At 46.3% G+C, this 21,761-nt stretch overlaps 1 protein-coding gene across 3 annotated transcripts in view; it reads right to left on the bottom strand.

The window, feature by feature from the left end:
• Window positions 1-21,761, bottom strand: part of VWA2 (von Willebrand factor A domain containing 2) — a 78,826-nt gene that overhangs the window by 2,543 nt on the left and 54,522 nt on the right. For all 3 annotated transcript variants that reach the window (XM_033943830.1, XM_033943832.1, XM_033943831.1), the window contains exons 8-12: window positions 17,667-17,805; window positions 10,141-10,196; window positions 8,409-8,516; window positions 3,953-4,531; window positions 2,379-2,927 (exon numbers count right to left, since the gene is read on the bottom strand). In XM_033943830.1, coding sequence (XP_033799721.1) covers window positions 2,379-2,927; window positions 3,953-4,531; window positions 8,409-8,516; window positions 10,141-10,196; window positions 17,667-17,805 — 1,431 coding nt within the window. The remainder of the gene's footprint in view (window positions 1-2,378; window positions 2,928-3,952; window positions 4,532-8,408; window positions 8,517-10,140; window positions 10,197-17,666; window positions 17,806-21,761) is intronic.

The raw sequence follows: 21,761 nt of genomic DNA, 5'->3' as shown, positions 1-21,761 counted from the left end.
CTCCCTCGAACAGAGGAGATTGAGAAGGGACATGATCGAAACATTCAAGGTACTGAAGAGAATAGATTTAGTAGATAGAGACAGGTTGTTCTGCCTTTCCAAGATAGGGAAAAACGAGAGGGCACTCTCTAAAGTTAAAAGGGGATAGATTCCGTACAAACGTAAGGAAGTTCTTCTTCACCCAGAGAGTGGCAGAAAACTGGGATGCTCTTCTGGAGGCTGTTATAGGGGAAACACCCTCCAGGGACTCAAGACAAAGTTAGACAAGTTCCTGCTGAACCGGAACGTACCCAGGTAGGGTTAGTCTCAGTTGGGGCGCTAGTCTTTTACCTAGGGGCCGCTGCGTGAGCAGACTGCTGTGCATTATGGACCACTGGTGTGACCCAGCAGCGGCTGTTCTTATGTTCTAGTATAATATTCCTTTCACTTACCTCTCATGCTTCTTTCAGCTAACGTAACGTTACAGTAGATAAGAACATAAGAGTCGCTCTTCTTTGAACCTAACTACCTCAGATTTCAAAAGAAACTGAAAGACTTTCCTTTTTGAGAACATATACTCTATCAATACTTAAATCTGCTCTCCCATAGCAACCTATAAAGCATTTCCCCCTTCCAGAAACTCTACATAACATCATTGCACAAATCTACTTATAGCTAATTCAACTGCAATGTACTTGAAACTGCTGTTCTGTAATTCTAATGACAGCTCAATGTTCCCCTCTGTTGAATGATTACTGCATCGCCTACCTCTGGTAACTACCTCATAGTATCCTGCTTACGGTATATAAGTCACCTTGAACCAAGATAGGCATAGAGCAGTGGTCTCAAACTCGCGGCCCGGGGGCCACATGCGGCCCGCCAGGTACTATTTTGAGGCCCTCGGTATTATAAAGAATGACTCTATGGAAAACCTGTGCCTCAATTGTCCAGCGGTCGTGTCCTGGAACCTCACGCAAGTGCTTTCCTGCGTCTGTACGCGATTGTCCTCTCCACTCCACCTCACAATCGGGTGAGGCGGGCAACCTTCCAGTGCGTGTGTCCGGTGCTGGAGGACACTTAAGGCACAAGTTTTCCATAAAGAATCAATCATCCTTTATAATACCGAGGGCCTCAAAATAGTTGGTCCAAAATCTTGTCTCTTGCAGTTGATACTTTGATAGTTTTTCACTTTCTGCATGTCGCACTGCTTTCTGCCGTGTATAGCTGAAATTATCAGAAGCAATTAAGGAAAGATCTATAAACTAATTTCAGATAATCCACATTTTGGATCATGCAAAGTTGCCATTTCTTTAATAAGACATTAACTATTTGTTTCTGCGGCCCTCCAAGTATCTACAAATCCAAAATGTGGCCCTGCAAAGGGTTTGAGTTTGAGACCGCTGGCATAGAGCGACCCAGAACTTGAAGGACAGATTAGATTAAAAGTCCTGTGAACCGGAATGTGACTGAAAACTGGATTTAAATACCCTCCTTGGAAATCGTTTGACAGTTTGAAGCTGCAACTCAGATCGTCAAGTACAGTGAAAACGATTCATTTTTCCTCAGCCTCAGCTTGATTTTATTTCGTTAAGTAAAAGACGGTGTGAAGCGACTGGACTCCAGGAGAAAAAAATCCTTTGGCCTACTGGAGTAAGTGCAGCCCTTGCCCGCACCCAGCTCAAAAATCTGAACTTTGTTTTTTGGGTTTTTTTTAAATTTATAAATTTATTAATTGTTAACAACATAATAAATTCATGCAATATAGAAAATATAAAGAAAATGCTTCAAAATTAAAATATTAATATTAACAAGTCCACATTATTAAGGGCTGACTAATCTTGTTGCTGATTCTATATTCAAAGAAATAAGAAACTAAACAACAGTATTCTAATAAACTCTGAAGTCAGGCAATAATAATCATTTCATTCCTTTTCAGCTTCTGCACCAGTAGCAGGTAATATATCCAATTTAGGTTTATCTATTAGATATATACTTTTAGATCCAACTCATTTAGAAAATTTTTGTTGTTTTGTAGATCCTGGTCATGGGTAGAGTTACCAGACATATCCGGGAATTTCCCCGGACGGCTTTTCAAAACCTGGCACTTTGTCCAGGTTTTGAAAAGCTTCTGGCAACGAGCAACATCGGGACGGCATTCATGCATGTCACGCGGTGACGCGTGACATCATCACGTCACACCGGCGCATGCATGAATGCTGTCTGACGTCGCTTGTTGCCAGAAGCTTTTCAAAACCTGGACAAAGTCTGGTAACCGCAGTCATGGGTACCTGACCCAAAGAGCTAGCTGGTGCTCAAAAGAGAGTGCAAGTGAAACCAGGGTTACACATCTCTTCAAATGAAGAGTTCCCAATCCTTGTCATGAATACGTGAATTCTTACCTTCACACACACTTTGGACGATGCTTTCTTCAAAGTACTTGAGATCTTTATAAGATGCCACTTTTATTAGGTAGCTTTCTGACCCAGCGATCCTCTGCAGCAAACTTCTCTTTGCCTCTCCTATCCCAACCACAAAAAGTGATATGTCATTACTGCGGAGCTTCTGGGCAGGGACCACTGCATCCTCGGCTCCTGCCCCATCCGTTAGCATCACCACTACCTTGTTCACTCCAGGCCTAGCTCCCTTCTGCACAGTCAAGACGTCATCGTAGATATGCAGCAGGGCGCTGCCAGCAGAGGCCAGGCCACCCACTACTGATGCCCGGCCGACAGCCTCCAGGATCCCTGAACGTGTGCTGTGTGTGTCCAGGGAGAAAACAGTACGCAGCCGGCCGCCGTACACCACAAGACCCATCTGAGTCACATCTCGGTTGATGATGAAGTGAAGGGAGATGCTTTTCACAAAGTTCTTCAGGTAGTTGAAGTTCTCCAGTCCAACCTCGGCAGAACCATCCAGAGTAAAAACCAGGTCAAGAGAGGCGTGGCAGCCTGAAAGAAACAAACCAAGCAAAAAACAGACCTGAAGCCCTCACAATGGATTCACCAGCAAAACTGATCAATTGAGGAAGTTTGAGGCTTCTTTAGCAAGGTAGGCCCAAAGCATAATTCATACTTTATGAACAGAAATACTATTTTAAAGGCGATTTGGGTCAATATTCAACCCAAGTGATCAACTGCTTTCTTTCAAGGCTGGCTGCAGTACTATGTACAGTGATACCCCGCGAATTCACGGTCGGTGGTCCATGGTCCCGGTCATTCACGATATTTTCTGATCATGAATGACCAGGCAGGAGAGGGCAGCCAGAGCGCCGGCGAGTGAAGGAAATCACTCGCTGTATGCTCCGACTGCCTCTTCTTGTACTAAAGTCGGGCCTGCGTGTCAAAGCAGCTCCTGATTGGTGAGGCCCGATTAGTACAGGAGGAGGCGTCGAAGCAAACAGTGAGTGATTTCCTTCGCTCGCCAGCGCTCCAGCTGCCCTCTCCAGCTGCCCTCTCCAGCCTCTCCAGCTGCCCTCTCCTGTCTCCCCTGCCTAAAAACCATATTTGCGGTTTTTCAAAATTCACGGGGTTTCCTGGAACGTAACCCCCACGAATTTCAGGGGAGTACTGTATATAGAGGATAATTCCATAAGGGCACTATTTATTTAAAAAATTTATATATCGTTTAAAAGGACAACAAAATAAAAGCAAATACATGATAAAATAATCATATAATAAAAAGAAATACATATAATCCTCAGGGAAATACCATAATGTGGAAAGAAGAGCTCATAGATAATTCATCAATTTTAGCTGAAATAAAAAAAAAAAAAAAAGGCATCAACGAATAGCTGTGTCTTTAGTAATTTTCTGAACCTACTCTTATCACAGAAATTTCGTATCTGCCCCACTGCCTCGGGCACTAACCTCCCTAGCAAGGGTGGAAGTACACCTTAGGTAAAGTAAATTTGGCACGCATAGAGTCGTGGAAGAGACCTAGCTGGGAAAATACAAGCTCATAATAAGTCACGTACCTTGATTGTCTACACTGCAGATCTTCTTTTGGAGCTCAGGGATCTTCTTGAGCAGATCCCGAGGGTTGGCATATATCACTGTCTGTTGTGGATTCATTGCTATGTTGTTCAGCTCTGCCCTCATTGACTCACTGCCCACCCCGATAAGGAGCAGGTCATGATCTCTGGCATACTTCGCCGGCTCTATCACCGGATCCTCAGAACTTGAGCCGGCAAGAAGGACAATGACCCGTGGCAGATCATCCTGAATGTCAGCAAAGGCCGGGGCACTCTTAAAACCATAATGTGCCACGTGACGAAGGGCCTTGCCAGTCAACGTCCCCCCTCCGGTGTAGGTCATGGCATCAACCTCCTTGAGGAGCTCTGCTACGTCCTGGTAGTCCCCTATTTTGACAGCCATTCTGACATCGCTGCTGTACTGCGCCACGCCAACATTTACGGGGGAGTCCGCTGCCAGGGTTGCTTGGATGAACCGCTTCAAAAATGACTTGTGGCGCAGGAATCCTTCCAGAGCGGTGCTGGCGGAGCTGTCCAGCAGGAAGAGAAGGTCCACACTACACTCGATGCTCAACTTTGGCACTAAATAAGACAGAAGACGTTAAAACACCGGCTCCCTGATATTCAGGCAACTGCGGTCAGCATGTTTGTAAATGCTAATCTACGCTGGCTAAATTATCCAGCGATATTCAGTGCTGGGCATTGTCCAGGAACCGGCACTAAATATTCCTGGATAATTTTTGGCGGCCTGGCCGTGTGGAGCTTATGTGACCCAGTTGTTATGCAGTCCTGGCTGAATATCAGGCTAGCCATATAAGGGTTTTTTTTTTAAAATAAAACAATTAATTCCCCCAATCCCTTCCCTTGCTCTCCCTCCTCCCAGATCCCCTGCGACAAGTCCCTTGAACACCCACTCCTACTGTCTAGGTAGATCCCTCGGGCCTACCTTTGTCTCTTGTGATTCAGCAGGGGTCAGTGGAAGCAGTAACACAGCTCCCCCTCTCCTGCCCTTTGCTGCATCTCTGTAAAATGGCTTTTGCAAGGGGCAGGAGCAAAAGGGCTAATAACTCCTGCTCCCACTGACCCTCACTGGCCCACCAGAGACAAAGTTAGGCCCATGGGGGCCTACCTAGACAGTGGGGTGGCGGTGGGTCTTCTGGGGGCTTGTTGCAACCGGAGGGAGAGGCATGTTCAGAGAAGCCGGTATGGGGGAGAGCAAGGGGGGGAGGATGGAAGATTTTTTTTTTAATTTTATTTTTTTTAAAGAATGTGGATGAGGACCCGATACTCAGTGTCGGCACCCACATAGCTAAACGGCCAGATTTAGAGCACTGAATATGCCAGCACCCACATAACCTAGGGTTCCTCCCCAATTCCGCCCCCAGTGCTGCCCCTCATCTGCCCACCTTTTAGTTGGGTGGTTTGAAGGGATATTCAGTGGTACTCTCTGGTTAAGTGCCTCTGAATATCTCCTCTTAGGTGACTGGAAGCAATTTAATAAAGCAAGAGAGCTTTCTCCCCCCCCCCCCCCCCCCCCCACACACACACTTAAATCACTGGATTTTAGTACACTTTTAATGAGAAATTTCTCTGAAGTTCTTCATCCCATAAATGAGTATCACCTACAGCAAAGGCATGTAACATCCACCACTTTCCTATCGGTAAACATAGAAGTCCACTCTCCATCAATTTTTATGGCCTATGTGGATAGTTCCAGGGCGAAAACCATCCAGGCACTATCCATACGATGAAGGAACAAAGATGGCAATGCAAAACTATCCATATAACAGAAAGGCCCTCATATCTCAAGCCCTAGTCGCATTCGAGACGTGCGTAAACAGGCACTTAACTGTTTATCTGGCATAAATGTCTAAGTCCCCATTTTAGAAAACCAGGCTATGCATGTATCAAACCCAAGGGGTGTGGTTTTAGCATGTTTTGGATAGGACAAGGGCCTGGAAAGTTGATGGATTTTGTGAAAGGCACCCAGATCTGAGCTGATAATTGAAATCATCATTACAAACCCATTAAAAGACATTAATTATCAAGTAGGTGCCTACCACCTCGCAGTAGACGTCTACACCAAGGCGCCTATCGGTGCCTACATGGGAAGTAGGCAGAGTTAAATCATGGATTGAGTTAGGCGCTGGTATTTTAGGCCAAGATAACCCTAGCTTAATAGGCCAGCACCTAATATGATGATGCTTATCAGTACCTAAGTCGCTTTAGGCAAAACTTGGCACGATTCTACAAATGGCGTCTAACTTAGATTAACGTGGTAGGTGCCATTTGCTAGGTACCTACTGAGTTAGGAGCTGCTTGCAGAATCTGGCCCTAAGACACGAATTCTCTATACAGCCTCGATACCGGCCATCTACAAAGCGGCCGCCGATCGTATGTCACTCACGCGACGGTGCCATATAGAGAATCACGCCTCCGGGAAATGTAGACCAAGGTTTCTAGGCACCAATCTTTGCCATAAATCACGCCTCACATGGACGCTTCAAGGCACCTAATGCCCCTTCCGGCGTTAGCCACACCCAAAGTGATGTTAGGCGTGATTCCAGCACCTTAAGTTTAGGCGCCGGTAGGCGCTTTAAATTCACTGTTAATTACTGTTTCAAACGGCATTTCTCAATTAATTTAGGCGCCGTTTATAGAATTTCCCTCAAAATGTCTATGTCCTGTTTCTTGGAAAACTCTTCGGAAATAGTTACACAGCGAGCAACTATGGTAGTGGCTTTCGCTTGGGAGCATGACCGCAGCAATATTTTGGAAACTTTCCTTTAGATTTTTGGCTCAAATATTTAAGTATTTCCTGATTTCGCCAGAGGCACATGAATGCGGCGCAAGACTTTTTCGGCCTGTCCTGAATTTCTTTTACGTTTTCCTGGTGTTTCCTTTGCAACTTTTGAGGGAAATCAGATTGAACTATAATTTTTGGTGGAACTCAGTTTGCCATATATATAAAATGGAACATACATTTGCAACACAAAAAGGATATATGGATAAATTCAAAAAGATTTGGGGACCATTAACAAAATATTGTAATAATTGAATTTCATTTTCCCATAATAAGAAAATAGTTAAAGAAGAAAGGGAGGGAGGGGATATGGGAGGGGGATTTATACTCTTTATTATAAATTATAAATAAAATATTATTAATAGATGGTATTCTTACATGAAAACAATGTAATAAAGGGAGGGGAAAAAGGTTAATAATTTAAAAAATAATTGATAAAATCATTACAATATATATGTTGTATAACTTTATAAGAAAAATAATTACAGTTATATGATATATAAAATCATAAGAAATATAAGATAAGAAATGTTATGTATAAAATACATTATAGAAATATCAAGTGTATTATTAAGATAATTGTATGAAAATTTATGACACTTGTTGTTAAATGAAAAAAAATCAATAAAAAAAAACTTAAACAGAGGGAAATCTTTTTCAATTTTTTGATCCTAAGGCTAGAGAAGATCTTAATGTAGCTGTATAAGAACCTTATCGTCGCTGTAAGGGATGGCTTGGGTTGGGGATTGATTCTGAATAACCTCTAAGTTTTAAAATAGTTCCTTTCTTAATTAGAGAGATCTTGGGTTCATTACTTCACTTGTGGACGATTTAATAATATTTTTTCTGGTTGGGCAACCCGACGGGCAGCTTTTTCTTTTTTGCGATTGTCATTATTTCTATGTGTGCGGGGAGAGTGTGGCGCAGTGGTTAAAGCTACAGCCTCAGCACCCTGAGGTTGTGGGTTCAAACTCACGCTGCTCCTTGCAATCCTGGGCAAATCACTTAATCTCCACCCCCCCCCCTCGCCCCAGGTGCATTAGATAGACTATGAGTCTGCCAGGACAGACAGGGAGACATGCTTGAGTACCTGAATAAATTCATGTAAACCGTTCTAAGCTCCCCTGGGAGAACAGTATAGAAAACTGAATAAATAGTGTGAAAAGCTTCAGCCTCTGATAACCAGAGCTGGTGTTGTGACATCATAATGCCTCATTCCACCAATAAGAGCCAACCTCATCAGTGATGTCACAATGGCTTCATTGTTCTATACTTGGCTCACTTTTGCTGCATCTTGATTTCTAGAGTGGTGCAGTGGTTAAAGCTACAGCCTCAGCACCCTGAGGTTGTGGGTTCAAACCCTTGTGACCCTGGGCAAGTCACTTAATCCCCCCATTGCCCCAGGTACATTAGATAGACTATGAGTCTGCCGGGACAGACAGGGAGACATGCTTGAGTACCTGAATAAATTCATGTCAACGGTTCTGAGCTCCCCTGGGAGAGTGACATAAAAAATTGAATACCTAAATAAATGTTTCTGTATATCTCTATGGATTGGTGATATGTTAAATTTGAAGTGCAATTTAAAAAAAAGCCTATGTGCTGGATTTCTATCTTGAAAGGAAAACAGAAGCTAGGAATGGAGGCCACACATACCACAATGTTCATCCCCTCCGAAGCCGACAGGACAGACACAGTGATACCTATCCAGGCCCTCAAGAATACATGTGCCTCCATTCTGGCATGGCTGAGAATCGCACGGGTCTGCAAGAAAGGAACTGGAAAATCAGCCTGAGTCAGGATAGTGTTCACATGCCTCGCTGGCCCATCACAAAACTAAACTCATTATTATACCGCAGGGATCTCAAAGTCCCTCCTTGAGGGCCACACTCCAGTCGGGTTTTCAGGATTTCCCCAATGAATAGGCATGAGATCTATGTGTATGCACTGCTTTCAATGCATATTCATTGGGGAAATCCTGAAAACCCGACTAGATTGCGGCCCTCAAGGAGGGACTTTGAGATCCGTGAATCTGTTAAATAAATCCCAATAAATAAATTCATTCTAAGGTGTCTAAGTCCCCATGCAACATGCTATCTATAGAAGTGGTTTCCAACACATCCAGCCAGATGGATTTGTATAATATCCACAAGATAGATTTGCATAGGCTACGTCTACTGTGTGGAACTCTATCTCATGCATATTCATTATGGGCATCCCAAAAACCCAACTTAAGGGCAGTGTTACAAGGACCGGGTTGAGAACCAAGCTCAAGAGCTGGACCAGACCAACAGGAGAGACTGAGAAAGGGTATTTCATAGAAAATCAAGCTACAGTCTCTGTGCTCCAGCTTGGGAATTTAGGGGTAAGTGGTAGCATCAGGATGGGTTTCAGCCACGAGCCGGCCACTGGAGGAATGAATGATGGCTGACCTTTCACCAATGAGCAGAAAGATGAAACAGGCTGCAAAAACGCACAGCCATGACAGCTCAGCTCAGTGGCGTAGTAAGAGGGGGGCAAGGGAGGTGGACCACTCTGGGTGCCATGTTGGTTGGGGCACCGGTACCCCTTCTCCTCTCTGCCCCCGCCTCTTCCCATTTCCTCCCCTTCACGTGTGCACCCTCCCCCCCTTCATGGCGGTCAACAACGTGCTCTTCACGACCCCCATTGGCTCTTCCAGGTGCCACACCAACAGGGTCGCCAGGAGCGGGCTGTTGACCGCCGCGAGCAACAACTTCAACTAGAGGTACAAGGCAAGGGGGGCGTACGCGGTAGGCAGAAGCGGGGGTGGGGATGAGGGCAAGGGAGGAGCGCCTCTCACCCTCGCTATGCCACTGGCTAAACTTATTGGGAGGCAGAAAGAGTGCAAACAAGAACCTGAGAATTTAAGCAGCATTTTAAAGGATCCTGAAAGGTGACAAGTACCAGTGAATAATCTTCCAGTGGCATATTAGTGAGGACAGACCACCCTGTGTGCCATCTTGGTGAGGGCACCAGCACCTCTCCGCCCCCGCACACCACATTCATGCCCTCCCTTCTCCACTCCCTCATACCTCTTTAGATCTTCGCCAGCGCGAGCAACTACTTTGCCCTGGCTCCCTCTGAAATCACTTCCGGTTCATGGGGCCAGGAAGTGATATTAGAGGGAAAGCCAATGCCAGCGCAAGCAGGAGGCCGGAGAAGCTGCTTGTGCTGGCAAAGATTTAAAGAGTGGGAGTGGGAAGGGAGGGCATGAAGGGTAGTGAAGGACACAACAACCCACAACTGCTACTTCTGAGGCAGTGGGCCAGTCTCCACAGGAACAAACTAAAGCCCTGTGATTCTGTTCCCTTTCCAAGCTTGGCCATGTGATGTGAAACCCATGTAAGAGTTGGGGTTTGAGTCGTACCTGGACACACAGTTCTGTAGCACAAGCTCGGGTGTCTTCTGTAAACCTTTTTCCAGCTGAGATATGAGGAAGAGACAATATGTTATAAAGCAAAAGGCTCTGTCCAGGGGTCATTTAAATATCTAATCCACCCATCCATAAAGCCAAGCCTTGCTGCTTAGATGTAAACTTCCTCAGGAAGAGGCTGAACCACTCCTGGATCCATTGACTCTAGTTCAGGGGTGTCAAAGTCCCTCCTCGAGGGCCGCAAACCAGTTGGGGTTTCAGGATTTCCCCAATGAATATGCATGAGAACTATTAGCATACAATGAAAACAGTGCATGCACATAGATCTCATGCATATTCATTGGGGAAATCCTGAAAATCCAACTGGATTGTGGCACTCGAGGAGGAACTTTGACACCCCTGCTCTAGTTTCAGTATGTCTAAGAGCACCAGAATTACAATTTCACAGATATGGGCTTTCCAAACTCATCTAGGGAACCCACAGCTAGTTGGGTTCTCAAGATATCTACAATAGGGTTACCAAACATCTGGATTTCCCAGACATGTCCTTTTTTGAGGACATGTGCGGGGGTCTGGATGGATTTTCAAAACCCGGCACTTTTTCCGGGTATTGAAAAGCTTTCCTCCACATCGTGTCAGGCAGGAGGCCAATGCCCTCCTGCCCGACGAGAGCAGGCAGTGGGGGGCGGGCTGGGGAGGGATTGGGGGTGGAATCAGGGTGTGACAGGGCGAGGATGGGATGGGTAGAACTGGGCGACTTGGGGGCAGGTCTAGGGGTCCGGATTTTCCAAATGGAAAATCTGGTAACCCTGTTTTGGGGTCAGTTTTCAGAATGACGTATGTATTCACCCCTCATTTATTTTTTGCACTCATGTGATTGGTCCCTTCATTATCAGCTGTCAATGCAAGGACCAATCCTCAGGCACAAATCAGTTTTGAATGCAAACTTGTCCATTTACAGACCAATCTCTCTTCAGATTTGATGTTTTAAAAGGGGATTTGTCCTTCCACTGACAGCTGTCAATGAGAGGACCAATCAAAAGAGGACCAGAAATTATTTTTAAAATTGCCCTGTGGCAGCCATTCCCTCCACACCCCACACCCATGGCTCCTGGCTCCTTCTCTCCCTTTTTTCCTTATATCATAACATACACTAGTTGCAGTCCCAGTTAAATTACAAATGAATGTTTCTTATTTTATATGGTTATTTGACTTCTGGCATCAACAAGTTATCAGATGGTTCAGAAGGAACAAGTTGTATTCTGGGATTTATTAATCTACATAAGAGCATAAGAATTGCCGCTGCTGGGTCAGACCAGTGGTCCATCGTGCCCAGCAGTCCACTCACGTGGTGGCCCTCTGGTCAAAGACCAGCACCCTAACCAAGACTAGCCCTACCAGCGCCTGTTCTTGTTCAGCAGGAACTTGTCTAACTTTGTCTTGAATCCCTGGAGGGTGTTTTCCCCTATAACAGTCTCCGGAAGAGCGTTCCAGTTTTCTACCACTCTCTGAGTGAAGAAGAACTTCCTTACGTTTGCACAGAATCTATCCCCTTTCAACTTTAGAGATTGTCCTCTCGTTCTCTCTACCTTGGACAGGGTGAACAACCTGTCTTTATCCACTAAGTCTATCCCCTTCAGTACCTTGAATGTTTCGATCATGTCCCCTCTCAGTCTCCTCTTTTCAAGGGAGAAGAGGCCCAATTTCTCTAAGCTCTCGCTGTACGGCAACTCCTCCAGCCCTTTAACCATTTTAGTCGCTCTTCTCTGGACCCTTTCGAGTAGTACCGTGTCCTTCTTCATGTACGGCGACCAGTGCTGGACGCAGTATTCCAGGTGAGGGCTCACCATAGCCCGATACAGCGGCATGATAACCTTCTCTGATCTGTTCATGATCCCCTTCTTTATCATTCCTAGCATTCTGTTCGCCCTTTTTGCCACCGCCGCACATTGTGCGGACGGCTTCATCAACTTGTTGATCAGAACTCCCAAGTCTCGTTCCTGGGAGGTCTCTCCAAGTACCGCCCAGGACATCCTGTATTTGTGCATGAGATTTTTGTTACTTACATGCATCACTTTACACTTATCTACATTGAACCTCATCTGCCATGTTGATGCCCATTCCTCGAGCCCGATTACGTCACGTACTGTACCATCTTTATGACAAGGGTTACCAGATTTCATCTGGAACAAATGGTAGGGTTACCAGATTTTCCTGAAGGAAAATCCGGACACATGGCCACACCCACAGGCCCACCTAGTTCCTCCCCATTCTGCCCGATGATGTCACTGCATTGCATCTGCACTTGCACGAATGCCCCTTCCCGACCCGATTTTTACAGGAAGCTTTTAAAACCTGGACAAAGTGTCCTCGAAAAGGAGGACCGGTACTCCTAACACATGGCCCTGCCCCATTCCCTGCCCCCACACAATCCTCATCTCTTCTTCCACAAGCTCGGGGCCATATCTGGAGGGCCTCCGAACAGGCGCGGATGCGATGTGATGCGGACGCAATGTAATAATAATAACAGTTTATATACCGCAATACCATTAAGTTCTATGCGGTTTACAAAAGATTAGTGGGGTACAAGTTGAGTTGACGTACAAGTTGAATTAACTTAAGGGATGTGGGGAACAATTGGGAGAAAGGGCAAGAGAGAGGAAAGAGGGAAGTGCGTCAGCTGTCTAGGTCTTTCGGGAATAGGTGGATTTTGAGGCGCTTCCTGAATATCTCATAAGTAGTGGGCAATAGGAGTTGTTCTAGGTCTTTACCCCATAGAGCAGCCTGATGTGAGAGAAGATGCTCGTGGTGTTTTTTTAGTTTGCATCCTCTAACCGGGGGAGAAACGAAGTGCGAGTGGGAGCTTCTCTTGTGTTTGTTGGCTGCGGCTGCGAGCTCAGGGCCTTCCAAAACCTGGATGAACTGACGAGTTTTGGAAATCCCCTTGGGCACCCGGACAGTCCTCTAAAAAAAGGACATGTCCGGGTTTTCACGGACATATGGTAATCCCTTTTAAGACAGAATAACTACAAGTTCCAGATCCAGAATACAATGGGAGAGAAGTGCTTGAGAAAAAAGAACTGGGGCCCTGATGCTCTCAACTTACCATGACTTTAACGTTCATTGCTAAACCAGTTCTAACCAGTTTAATGTTCAAGCATTTTACTCTTCTTGATGCACAAAATGGCTCTGCGTGATATTTTCGATGCCCTGTAGTAGCCTCCGAGAATAGCGTGGAAATGAAGTACAGCAAGCTCATTAATGTTTAGGGTTACCAGATACCTGGATTTCCCAGGCCTGTCCTCCTTTTTGAGGGCAAGTCCAGGGATCATAGTAGATGACGGCAGATAAAGACCCGAATGGGCCATCCAGTCTGCCCAACCTGATTCAATCTAAAAATTTGTTGGGGGGGAGGTTTTCTTCTTCTCCTTAGCAATTTCTGGGCAAGAATTCAAAGCTCTGCCCGGTCCTGTTCTTAGGTTCCAACTACTGAAGTCTCCATCAAAGCTCACTCCAGCCCATCTGCACCCTCCCAGCCATTGAAGCCCTCCCCAGCCCATCCTCCACCAAATGGCCATATACAGACTAGAGAGTTGCACGGGGACAGAAATCCCACCCATCCCCACCCGTCCCCACCAGGATCCTCTCCGTCCCCACCCGTCCCCACAAGGAATTACCTCCATCCCCCCCTCCCCCCCGTCTCATAAAAAGCAGCAATTACTTCTGACAGGATCATCAATTCCACAGTTTCTTTTGCTGTTTTTCTTGTGGAATCTCTTTGATGGAACCCTTTTTTTGTTTTCTGTTCAGGTAATTAACTTTTAAACTCCCTCTTTTACTAAGGCTGACGTGTCCGTTATATTATATGGACAAACCCTGCTTCCAAAGCCTTCCATCTCCATGGGAGTCCCGTTGGCTAGAGGGGGGTCCCCGTGGGAGTCCCGTGGGTTAGGGGGGGGATTCCCGCGGAATCCGCGGGATTCCTGCGATCCCCGTTCCTGTGAAGACCTCTAATACAGACACAGATCGTGCAAGTCTGCCCAGTACTGGCCTTAGTTCTTCAATATTTACTATTCTTTTCTGATTCTAGGTCCGGATGGCTTTTCAAAACCCGGCACTTCATCTGGGGTTTTGAAAATCTTCCTCAAAATCGCATCGGGCAGGAGGGTATCCACAGATGCCACGCAATGACATCCTGCGCATGTGTGCGTCTGACATCATCACGTCACATCCACGTGTGCGCGGACACCCTCCTGCCTGACGAGAGTAGGCAGCGGGGGACGGAGCTGGGGCAGAGCTAGGGCAGGATTGGGGCAGGACCGGGGCGTAATGGGGCAGGGTGGGTGGAACTGGATGGGCCTGGGGGGCAGGTCTAGGAGTCCAGATTTTACTAAAGTACAATCTGGTAACCCTATTAGCATGCGATGCCCAGACATTGCTGGGTGATGCGCACAATGAAGCGCCGGCCTTTAACCCTCCAAAATTACCAGCTGGTCTGGAGGTGCCGGTAGCATTGAACTGTGCGTGTTAAAAGCACATCTCAGGCAAGTGTGTTAAAGGTGTGTCTCCGGCATGTTCATTTAAATTGTATACCAGCAGGACAGCGGTAGGGAGACCAAGTTCCTGGATGCTGTAGGCGATTGCTTCCTGGAACAACTTGTCAAGGAGAATATGACAGGAAACCCAATTCTGGACTTAATTCGAAATGGACTACGAGGACCGGCACAAGGAGTAGAAGTAGAGGGGACGCTGGGAACCAGTGATCACAATATGATCCGCTTCGACCTGGACAAAGGGGCGAAACATCGATCCAGAACGACGAGCATGGCGCTGATCATCCGAAAAGGGAATTACGAAGGGATGAGACTCATGGTGGGGAAGAAGATTAAGAAAAGGATAAGCACTGTAAAAACACTAGAGCAAGCTTGGTCCCTTTTTAAGGACACAGTCACCGAGGCGCAAAGTCTATATATACCACGTATCTAGAGGATAAAGAACCGGCGTGGCTCATTGTAGAGGTGAAGGAAGCGATCAGAGACAAGAAGACTTCGTATAAGGAATAGAAAAGGTCAAAAACGGACGAAAACTGGAAAAAGCACAAACAGCATCAAAGCAGGTGCCCTAAGTTGGTAAGAGAGGCCAAAAGAGACTACTAGGAAAAAATAGCCATGGAGGCGAAGAACTTCAAGCTGTTCTTTTGATATATTAAGGGGAAGCGACCCGCGAAGGAAGCGGTGGGGCCATTGGATGACCATGGAATAAAGGGAGTGCTAAAGGAGGACAAAGCCATCACCGACAAACTGAACACATTTTTTTGCATCTGTGTTTACACAACATACCGGAAGTTGATAGGCAATAAGCGGGAAACAAAGACAGGAAACTGACAGGGTTGACAGTCAGTCTAGAAGAAATATGCAAGCAGATTGATAGGCTTAAAAATGATAAATCCCAAGGACCAGATGGCATCCATCCAAGGGTAATCAAGGAATTGAAAGGGGCTATAGCTGAACTGCTTCAACTAATAGCCAACCTGTCGATCAAATCGGGAAAGATTCCGGAAGACTGGAAGGTGGCAAATGTTATGCCGATCTTCAAGAAAGGTTTGAGGAGTGATCCAGAAAACTACAGGCCGGTAAGTCTGACCTCAGTACAGGGAAAGATGGTAGAGGTGCTGATAAAGGACCGCATTATTCAGCACCTTGACAGAAATGATCTGATGAGGACCAACCAGCATGGCTTCAGCAAAGGAAGATCTTGCTTGACGAACTTGCTGCACTTCTTTGAGGGAGTCAACAGGCAGATAGACAAGGGTGACCTCGTCGACATTGTATATCTGCATTTTCAGAAGGCGTTCGACAAGGTTCTGCATGAACGACTACTTCGAAAAATTGCGAGTCATCGAATCGAGGGTGAAATACTCATGTGGATTAAAAACTGGCTAGCGGATAGGAAACAGAGAGTGGAGGTAAATGGACAATACTCAGACTGGAAAAGCGTCACCAGTTGAGTATGTAGGGTTCGGTGCTTGGATCCATGCTCTTCAACATATTTATAAACGATTTGGAAATTGGTACAACGAGTGAGGTGATTAAATTTGCAGATGATACTAAGTTATTCAGAGTAGTGAAGACGCAGGATTGCGAAGATCTGCAATGTGACATAAACACGCTTGAGAAATGGGCCGCGACATGGTAAATGAGGTTCAATTTAGATAAGTGTAAGGTGATGCATGTTGGTAACAAAAATCTTATATACAAATACAGGATAACCGGGGCGTTACTTGGAGAGACCCACCCAGAAAAGAGACTTGGGAGTGCTTGTAGACAAGTCAATGAAGCCATCTGCGCAATGCATGGTGGCAGCAAAAAGTGCGAACAGAATGCTAGGAATGATTAAGAAAGGGATCATGAACAGATCAGAGAAGGTTATCATGCCGCTGTACCAGGCCATGGTACGACCCCACCTGGACTACTGCATCCAGCACTGGTTGCCGTACATGAAGAAGGACACAGTACTACTCGAAAGGGTCCAGAGAAGAGCGGCTGTGAGTTGCCGTACAGTGAGAGATTAGAGAAACTGGGCCTCTTCTCCCTTGAAAAGAGGAGACTGAGAGGGGACATGATCGAAACATTCAAGATTACATTACATTACATTAGTGATTTCTATTCCACCTTTACCTTGCGGTTCAAGGCGGATTACATAAGAAATTGTTATGATCTTGATGAAGGGAATAGACTTAGTAGATAAAGACAGGTTGTTCACCCTCTCCAAAGTAGAGAGAACAAGAGGGCACTCTCTAAGGTTGAAAGGGGATAGAGTCCGTACGAACGTGAAGAAGTTCTTGTTCACCCAGAGAGTGGTAGAAAACTGGAACGCTCTTCTGGAGTCTGTCATAGAGGAAAACACCCTCCAGGGATTCAAGATGAAGTTAGATAGGTTCCTGCTGAACTGGAATGTATGCAGGTAGGGCTGGTCTCAGTTAGGGCACTGGTCTTTGACCTAGGAGCCGCCACAGGAGTGGACTGCTGGGCACCATGGACCACTGGTCTGATCCAGCAGTGGCAATTCTTTTGTTCTTATGACAGGGGTTGCTGATTGCATGGTGTAAGTTTTTAAAAAAATGCATTTGCATGGTTTGCTGGTATTTCTCCAGACCCCAAATGACGCAGATGATGTGCACCTATGATGCGCTCCAATAAGGCACACCTATGATTTGCGTGCCTACAACGTGTCTTCTCCTGGCGCATGTGCACATTTATGTCTCTTTTCGTGAACTACTCTGCGCCTGTGCCAGCCCCTTTCTCCGACGACTGATCGGATGATATTTCCGCAGATTTCATTTGCGTGCAAAGTTTTTGGGAGCATCGCTCGTCATTTAGAAACTGGAAAATTTACCGCCACTACAACGGCTCACGGGATTTTAATTGCGACTTTAGAGCATCAGGGCCTGAGTCGGGCTCCCCCCGACAGGTCCAAATCATCAAAGATAAGCTAAGACAGAGGGAAAGAGCCAGGCTGACCTATAAAAGGGACACAGGGCTATGGAGACAGGACTGTGGCTCTGTCCTTTTGATCCTTTCCAGCACATGTAGTTCCCTAGTAACTCTTTAATTGTCTCCAGAGTCTTCCGTTCACAGGGGTGCGATTTGATCCTGCATCCTGTTTAGAACACAAAAGACCAAGATGTTAAAGACGTCTTTTAAATGGGAAAGCCTCCTCACCAGGCACTTGCACACAAAAATTGTTGTAACTGCGGTACCCTGCGACTGTGACTCTCATTCACTGCAAAACACTAGCTCCCTGTCAGCTACACATATGTTCTTTCCAAGCCCTTCTGGGGTGTGAGTGGGTGTGGCCTGCTGCAGGGCCTGTAGAGGAAAATATTCAGTATAGCTGCTATCCGACTTTAAATGTATAACTGCAGGTAGATTTTAGACAGTACATAGGGAGGGAAATTCATGAGTCAAGGTTAGGTCATGGAGAATTCCCACAGTATTTTACAAAAGGCATTGCCAAACACAGAACTTCTTGTAAAATAAGTGTAAGACTGCATTTTTAAGGCTCTGTAAGGACAGCAAGAGCAGCAATTTCAAAAAATCATGCTAACCTGGGAAAAGCTTTCTGAAATCGCTGCTTCTGACACCAGCCATGTTCTCCCCCCCCCCCCCCCCATTTCCAGCCACCATCCAATCACCCCTACATCCATAGCTCTCCCTGCATCCATACCCCTTAACCCCACCCCCCTGGACAAGGACACCCCAGCTCTTTATTTCACCCCCTTATATGGCAGCCTGACCCCCGTAGCAGTAGTACCACAAAACTACCACTAGGGGTTATAGGTGTCATTTTGAATCCAGGACTTCAATGGAGCAGGAGCTCCACTCCTGCTCCCCAATAGACACTAGGGACTGCCAGTAAGAGCTGATAGTGGTGGGAGGGGAGATCATGAGGAGGGGGAATCCTTGTCTGGGGGTGTCATAGGAATCGCTATGTGGGAGGGAGCTGTCAGAGGCACATGGATGCTAAGGGGATTGGAGATCAGCGCAGTCTGAATGCAAGGGGGAATTAGAAATTGGAGCAAGATTAGAGGGATGTGGAGGGGGTTACCCCTGGCCTTTGCACCTTCCTCTCCAGCAGACACTTTTTCTTTGTTCAGGGAATAACATGGATTTTTAAAAAATCATATCCACGTGACGTCCCCTGTAAAACAGAACAATCAGAATTATACATTAAGGGCCAAATTCTCTAAGAGGCGCTTAAAGTTAGGTATTTAAGCGCCTAACTTATTCCCCCCCCCCCACCTGCCCTTTTTACAAAACCAAAGCGTGGTGTGTAGTGCCGGACACAACTGTAAAAGCTCCAATGCTTATATGAGATCATATGAGCGTCGGAGCTGTTACCGCTGAGGCCGGCGCTAAAAACTGCGCTATGGATTTGTGAAAAGGGGGTGTTAATTAGCAAAACAGCCTCAATAGTTTCAATTATGAGCTTTAATAATAAAAAAATATATATTTAATTGGTCAATAGCCGCCTACCCAATTCTATAAAAGGTAAGCATCTATCGCACGGGGCCTAGCAGCACCTAACTCCTAAGTGGGTAGGTTTAGGGGTGGAGAAGGACTTAGTTGACGCTAGGGGTGTCCAACCTGCGGCCCCGTGAAGTATTTTGTGCGGCCCCGATTGAGGGCGAGGCAGTGTTTTCCTCTGCTGCCCCTGGGTGTTTACCGTCTTGCCGGCTCCCTCCTCTGTCTTGCTGCAGCGTTTGCCCATTGGTGCAGCCCCAGAAACATTTTTTTCGGCCAATGCGTCCCAGGGAAGCCAAAAGGTTGGACACCCCTGCTCTAAAGGATTTAGGTGTCCTGCAATGTAGTCCAGTAAAACCCTGGCCTACATTACAAGCGTCAGTTTTAAGCTAGGCACGATTCTGTAAAAGGCACCTAAGCTTGATCGATATGCAATAGGCACCTTTCTTAGACGCAATTCACAGAATCTGGCCCTTAGCGCCCAGAGATTTTTTTTTTAAGTATTTATGCAGTTGGCAGCGCTCTCGTGCTATTTAATAATGCCATAATTTTTTGCACGTTAGCTCAGTAGTGGCCGCAGTTGCAGTGGCGGCAGCAGGGCAAAGCAGGAGCCAGCATTTGCCCCCATGCTTCCGTCTGGTTCAGCATTTGCCACCTCACCTCCTTGCCCCTTTTCCAGCATCTCTCCCTTGCCCTCTTCCCCAGCATGAAATCCTCCCTTCCCTTCTCCATCTGCCTCCTCCTGACCCCTCTTCTCCACCAATTGCCACCACCACCATATCTCCCCCCCAACCACCAAATTCTCCCAGCTTCTCCTTGGCTATCTCAGTTCAGTTATAGAGCCTTGGCTGCCTCTATACCAGGGGTTACCAGATGTCCGGGAAAACCCAGACATGCACTCTTTTAGGAGAACTGTCTGGGTGCCCGGACGGACTTTCCAAAATCTGGTCCTTTGTTCAATCTTTGGAAAGCCCCAACCTCTGGCCATGTCTGGAGGGCCTCTGAGCATGTGCGGATGATGTCATATGCCCTCCAGATGTGGCCCAGAGGTCGGAGAAGAAAAACAAGGCTTTGTGGAAGCAGGGCTGGAGCGGATTAGGGTGGGGCCGTGTGTCTGGTAACCCTATCTATGCCCCATCTGTGCCAGTCATGCAAGCATGTTCAAAACTCACAGACCAGCACATCCTATACACAGATCTTATGGATCATAAGACCAGCGTACTGAAAACTCCAGCCTTCATGTTTGCAACCCGTGTTTTACTAAGTAAGGGATTGTTGAAGACAGAATTGCAGTGTTGCATTTTTGGCTTCAGGTGGCCAGTCTCCTAAATGAATAAACAGATACTTTTAGCTGGCAAAGATGTGTCTAAATCTATTTCAAATTAACTGCACTCAGGTGCATATGATTTTGATTATAAAATACATGCTTTTTTGCACTATCCAGGGCTTTTCTCAGGGGAGAGTGTGGTGCAGTGGTTAAAGCTACAGCCTCAGCACCCTGAGGTTGTGGGTTCAAACCCATGCTGCTCCTTGTGACCCTGGGCAAGTCACTTAATCCCCTCCTTTCCCCAGGTACAAATTTAAGACTGTTAGGGGAAAACCTACTGCATTTGAAGGCAAGTCACTTGAGCTCAGGCCTGGGAAGGAGAGCAATCTAATCCAAATTCAGTATGTTTATGTGAACATAATGCGAGGGTGAATCAAAAAGGAAAGGCAAAATACATGCAACGTCTTTAACTGCAAGCATTTGAACGTGTCACTTTTCCACATAGTCCCCATGCATTTGTTGTATCGTTCAACTAGCTTCTGCATTCCTGCAGAGAAGAAGTTTTTCGGCTGCTCCCAAAGCCAGGTGAGCACTGCTTCCTTTACTTTTGCTCTCTGGGTTGCAGCGATGCCCCCATGTCTCGTCGCTGGTGACAATTCTCTTCTTCACAGCGTCTCAGGAACTGGGTCACAACCTCCACACGCCATTGCTTGTGCAGATCAGTAAGCTCTTAGGGATCCCGACGTGCGCAGACTTTCCTGTATCCCAGGTCATCATGCATTACGGCAAATGAAGATTCGTAGCTGATATCCAAATTTGCAGCCACATGAGACACCGTCATCCGTCGGTCTTCTCTAATCAAGGCATCCGCCATGCCAATGTGCTCTTGTGTGCGCGATGATCTTCATCGGTTCCACCTGTTCTTCCCGCTTCAAACCTTTTTACCCACTCATAAACCTTTCTCTGATTCATGGTTCTATGTCCAAAGTGAGTCAATATCCGACAGGGAATTTCTACAGGCTTCACTCCCTCTGCCCAAAGAAAGCGCACCACGGCACGTTGTTCCTCGATGGTGCAATCTTGCAATGGAGCATCCATGTTTCTTACCTCATAGCTGCCACATGACTAAAGGCCGAGTGCCGCACTAGGCGTGGACGAACTATCCAACAGGCAATGCACGAGTATATAAGTTGCATTTTGCTAGCTCTGTTCCGGTTATTACATAATTTAACAATTGCCTTTAATTTCTGATTCGCCCTCGTATTAACATTCTCACTGTACATTTCAAATTCAGCAGCACAACACCGTAAAGAAGACAGAACAGA

This window comes from Geotrypetes seraphini, chromosome 4 (assembly GCF_902459505.1).
Source record: "Geotrypetes seraphini chromosome 4, aGeoSer1.1, whole genome shotgun sequence".
Lineage (NCBI taxonomy): Eukaryota > Metazoa > Chordata > Amphibia > Gymnophiona > Dermophiidae > Geotrypetes > Geotrypetes seraphini.
This window is presented reverse-complemented; position numbering and strand designations above follow the sequence as displayed.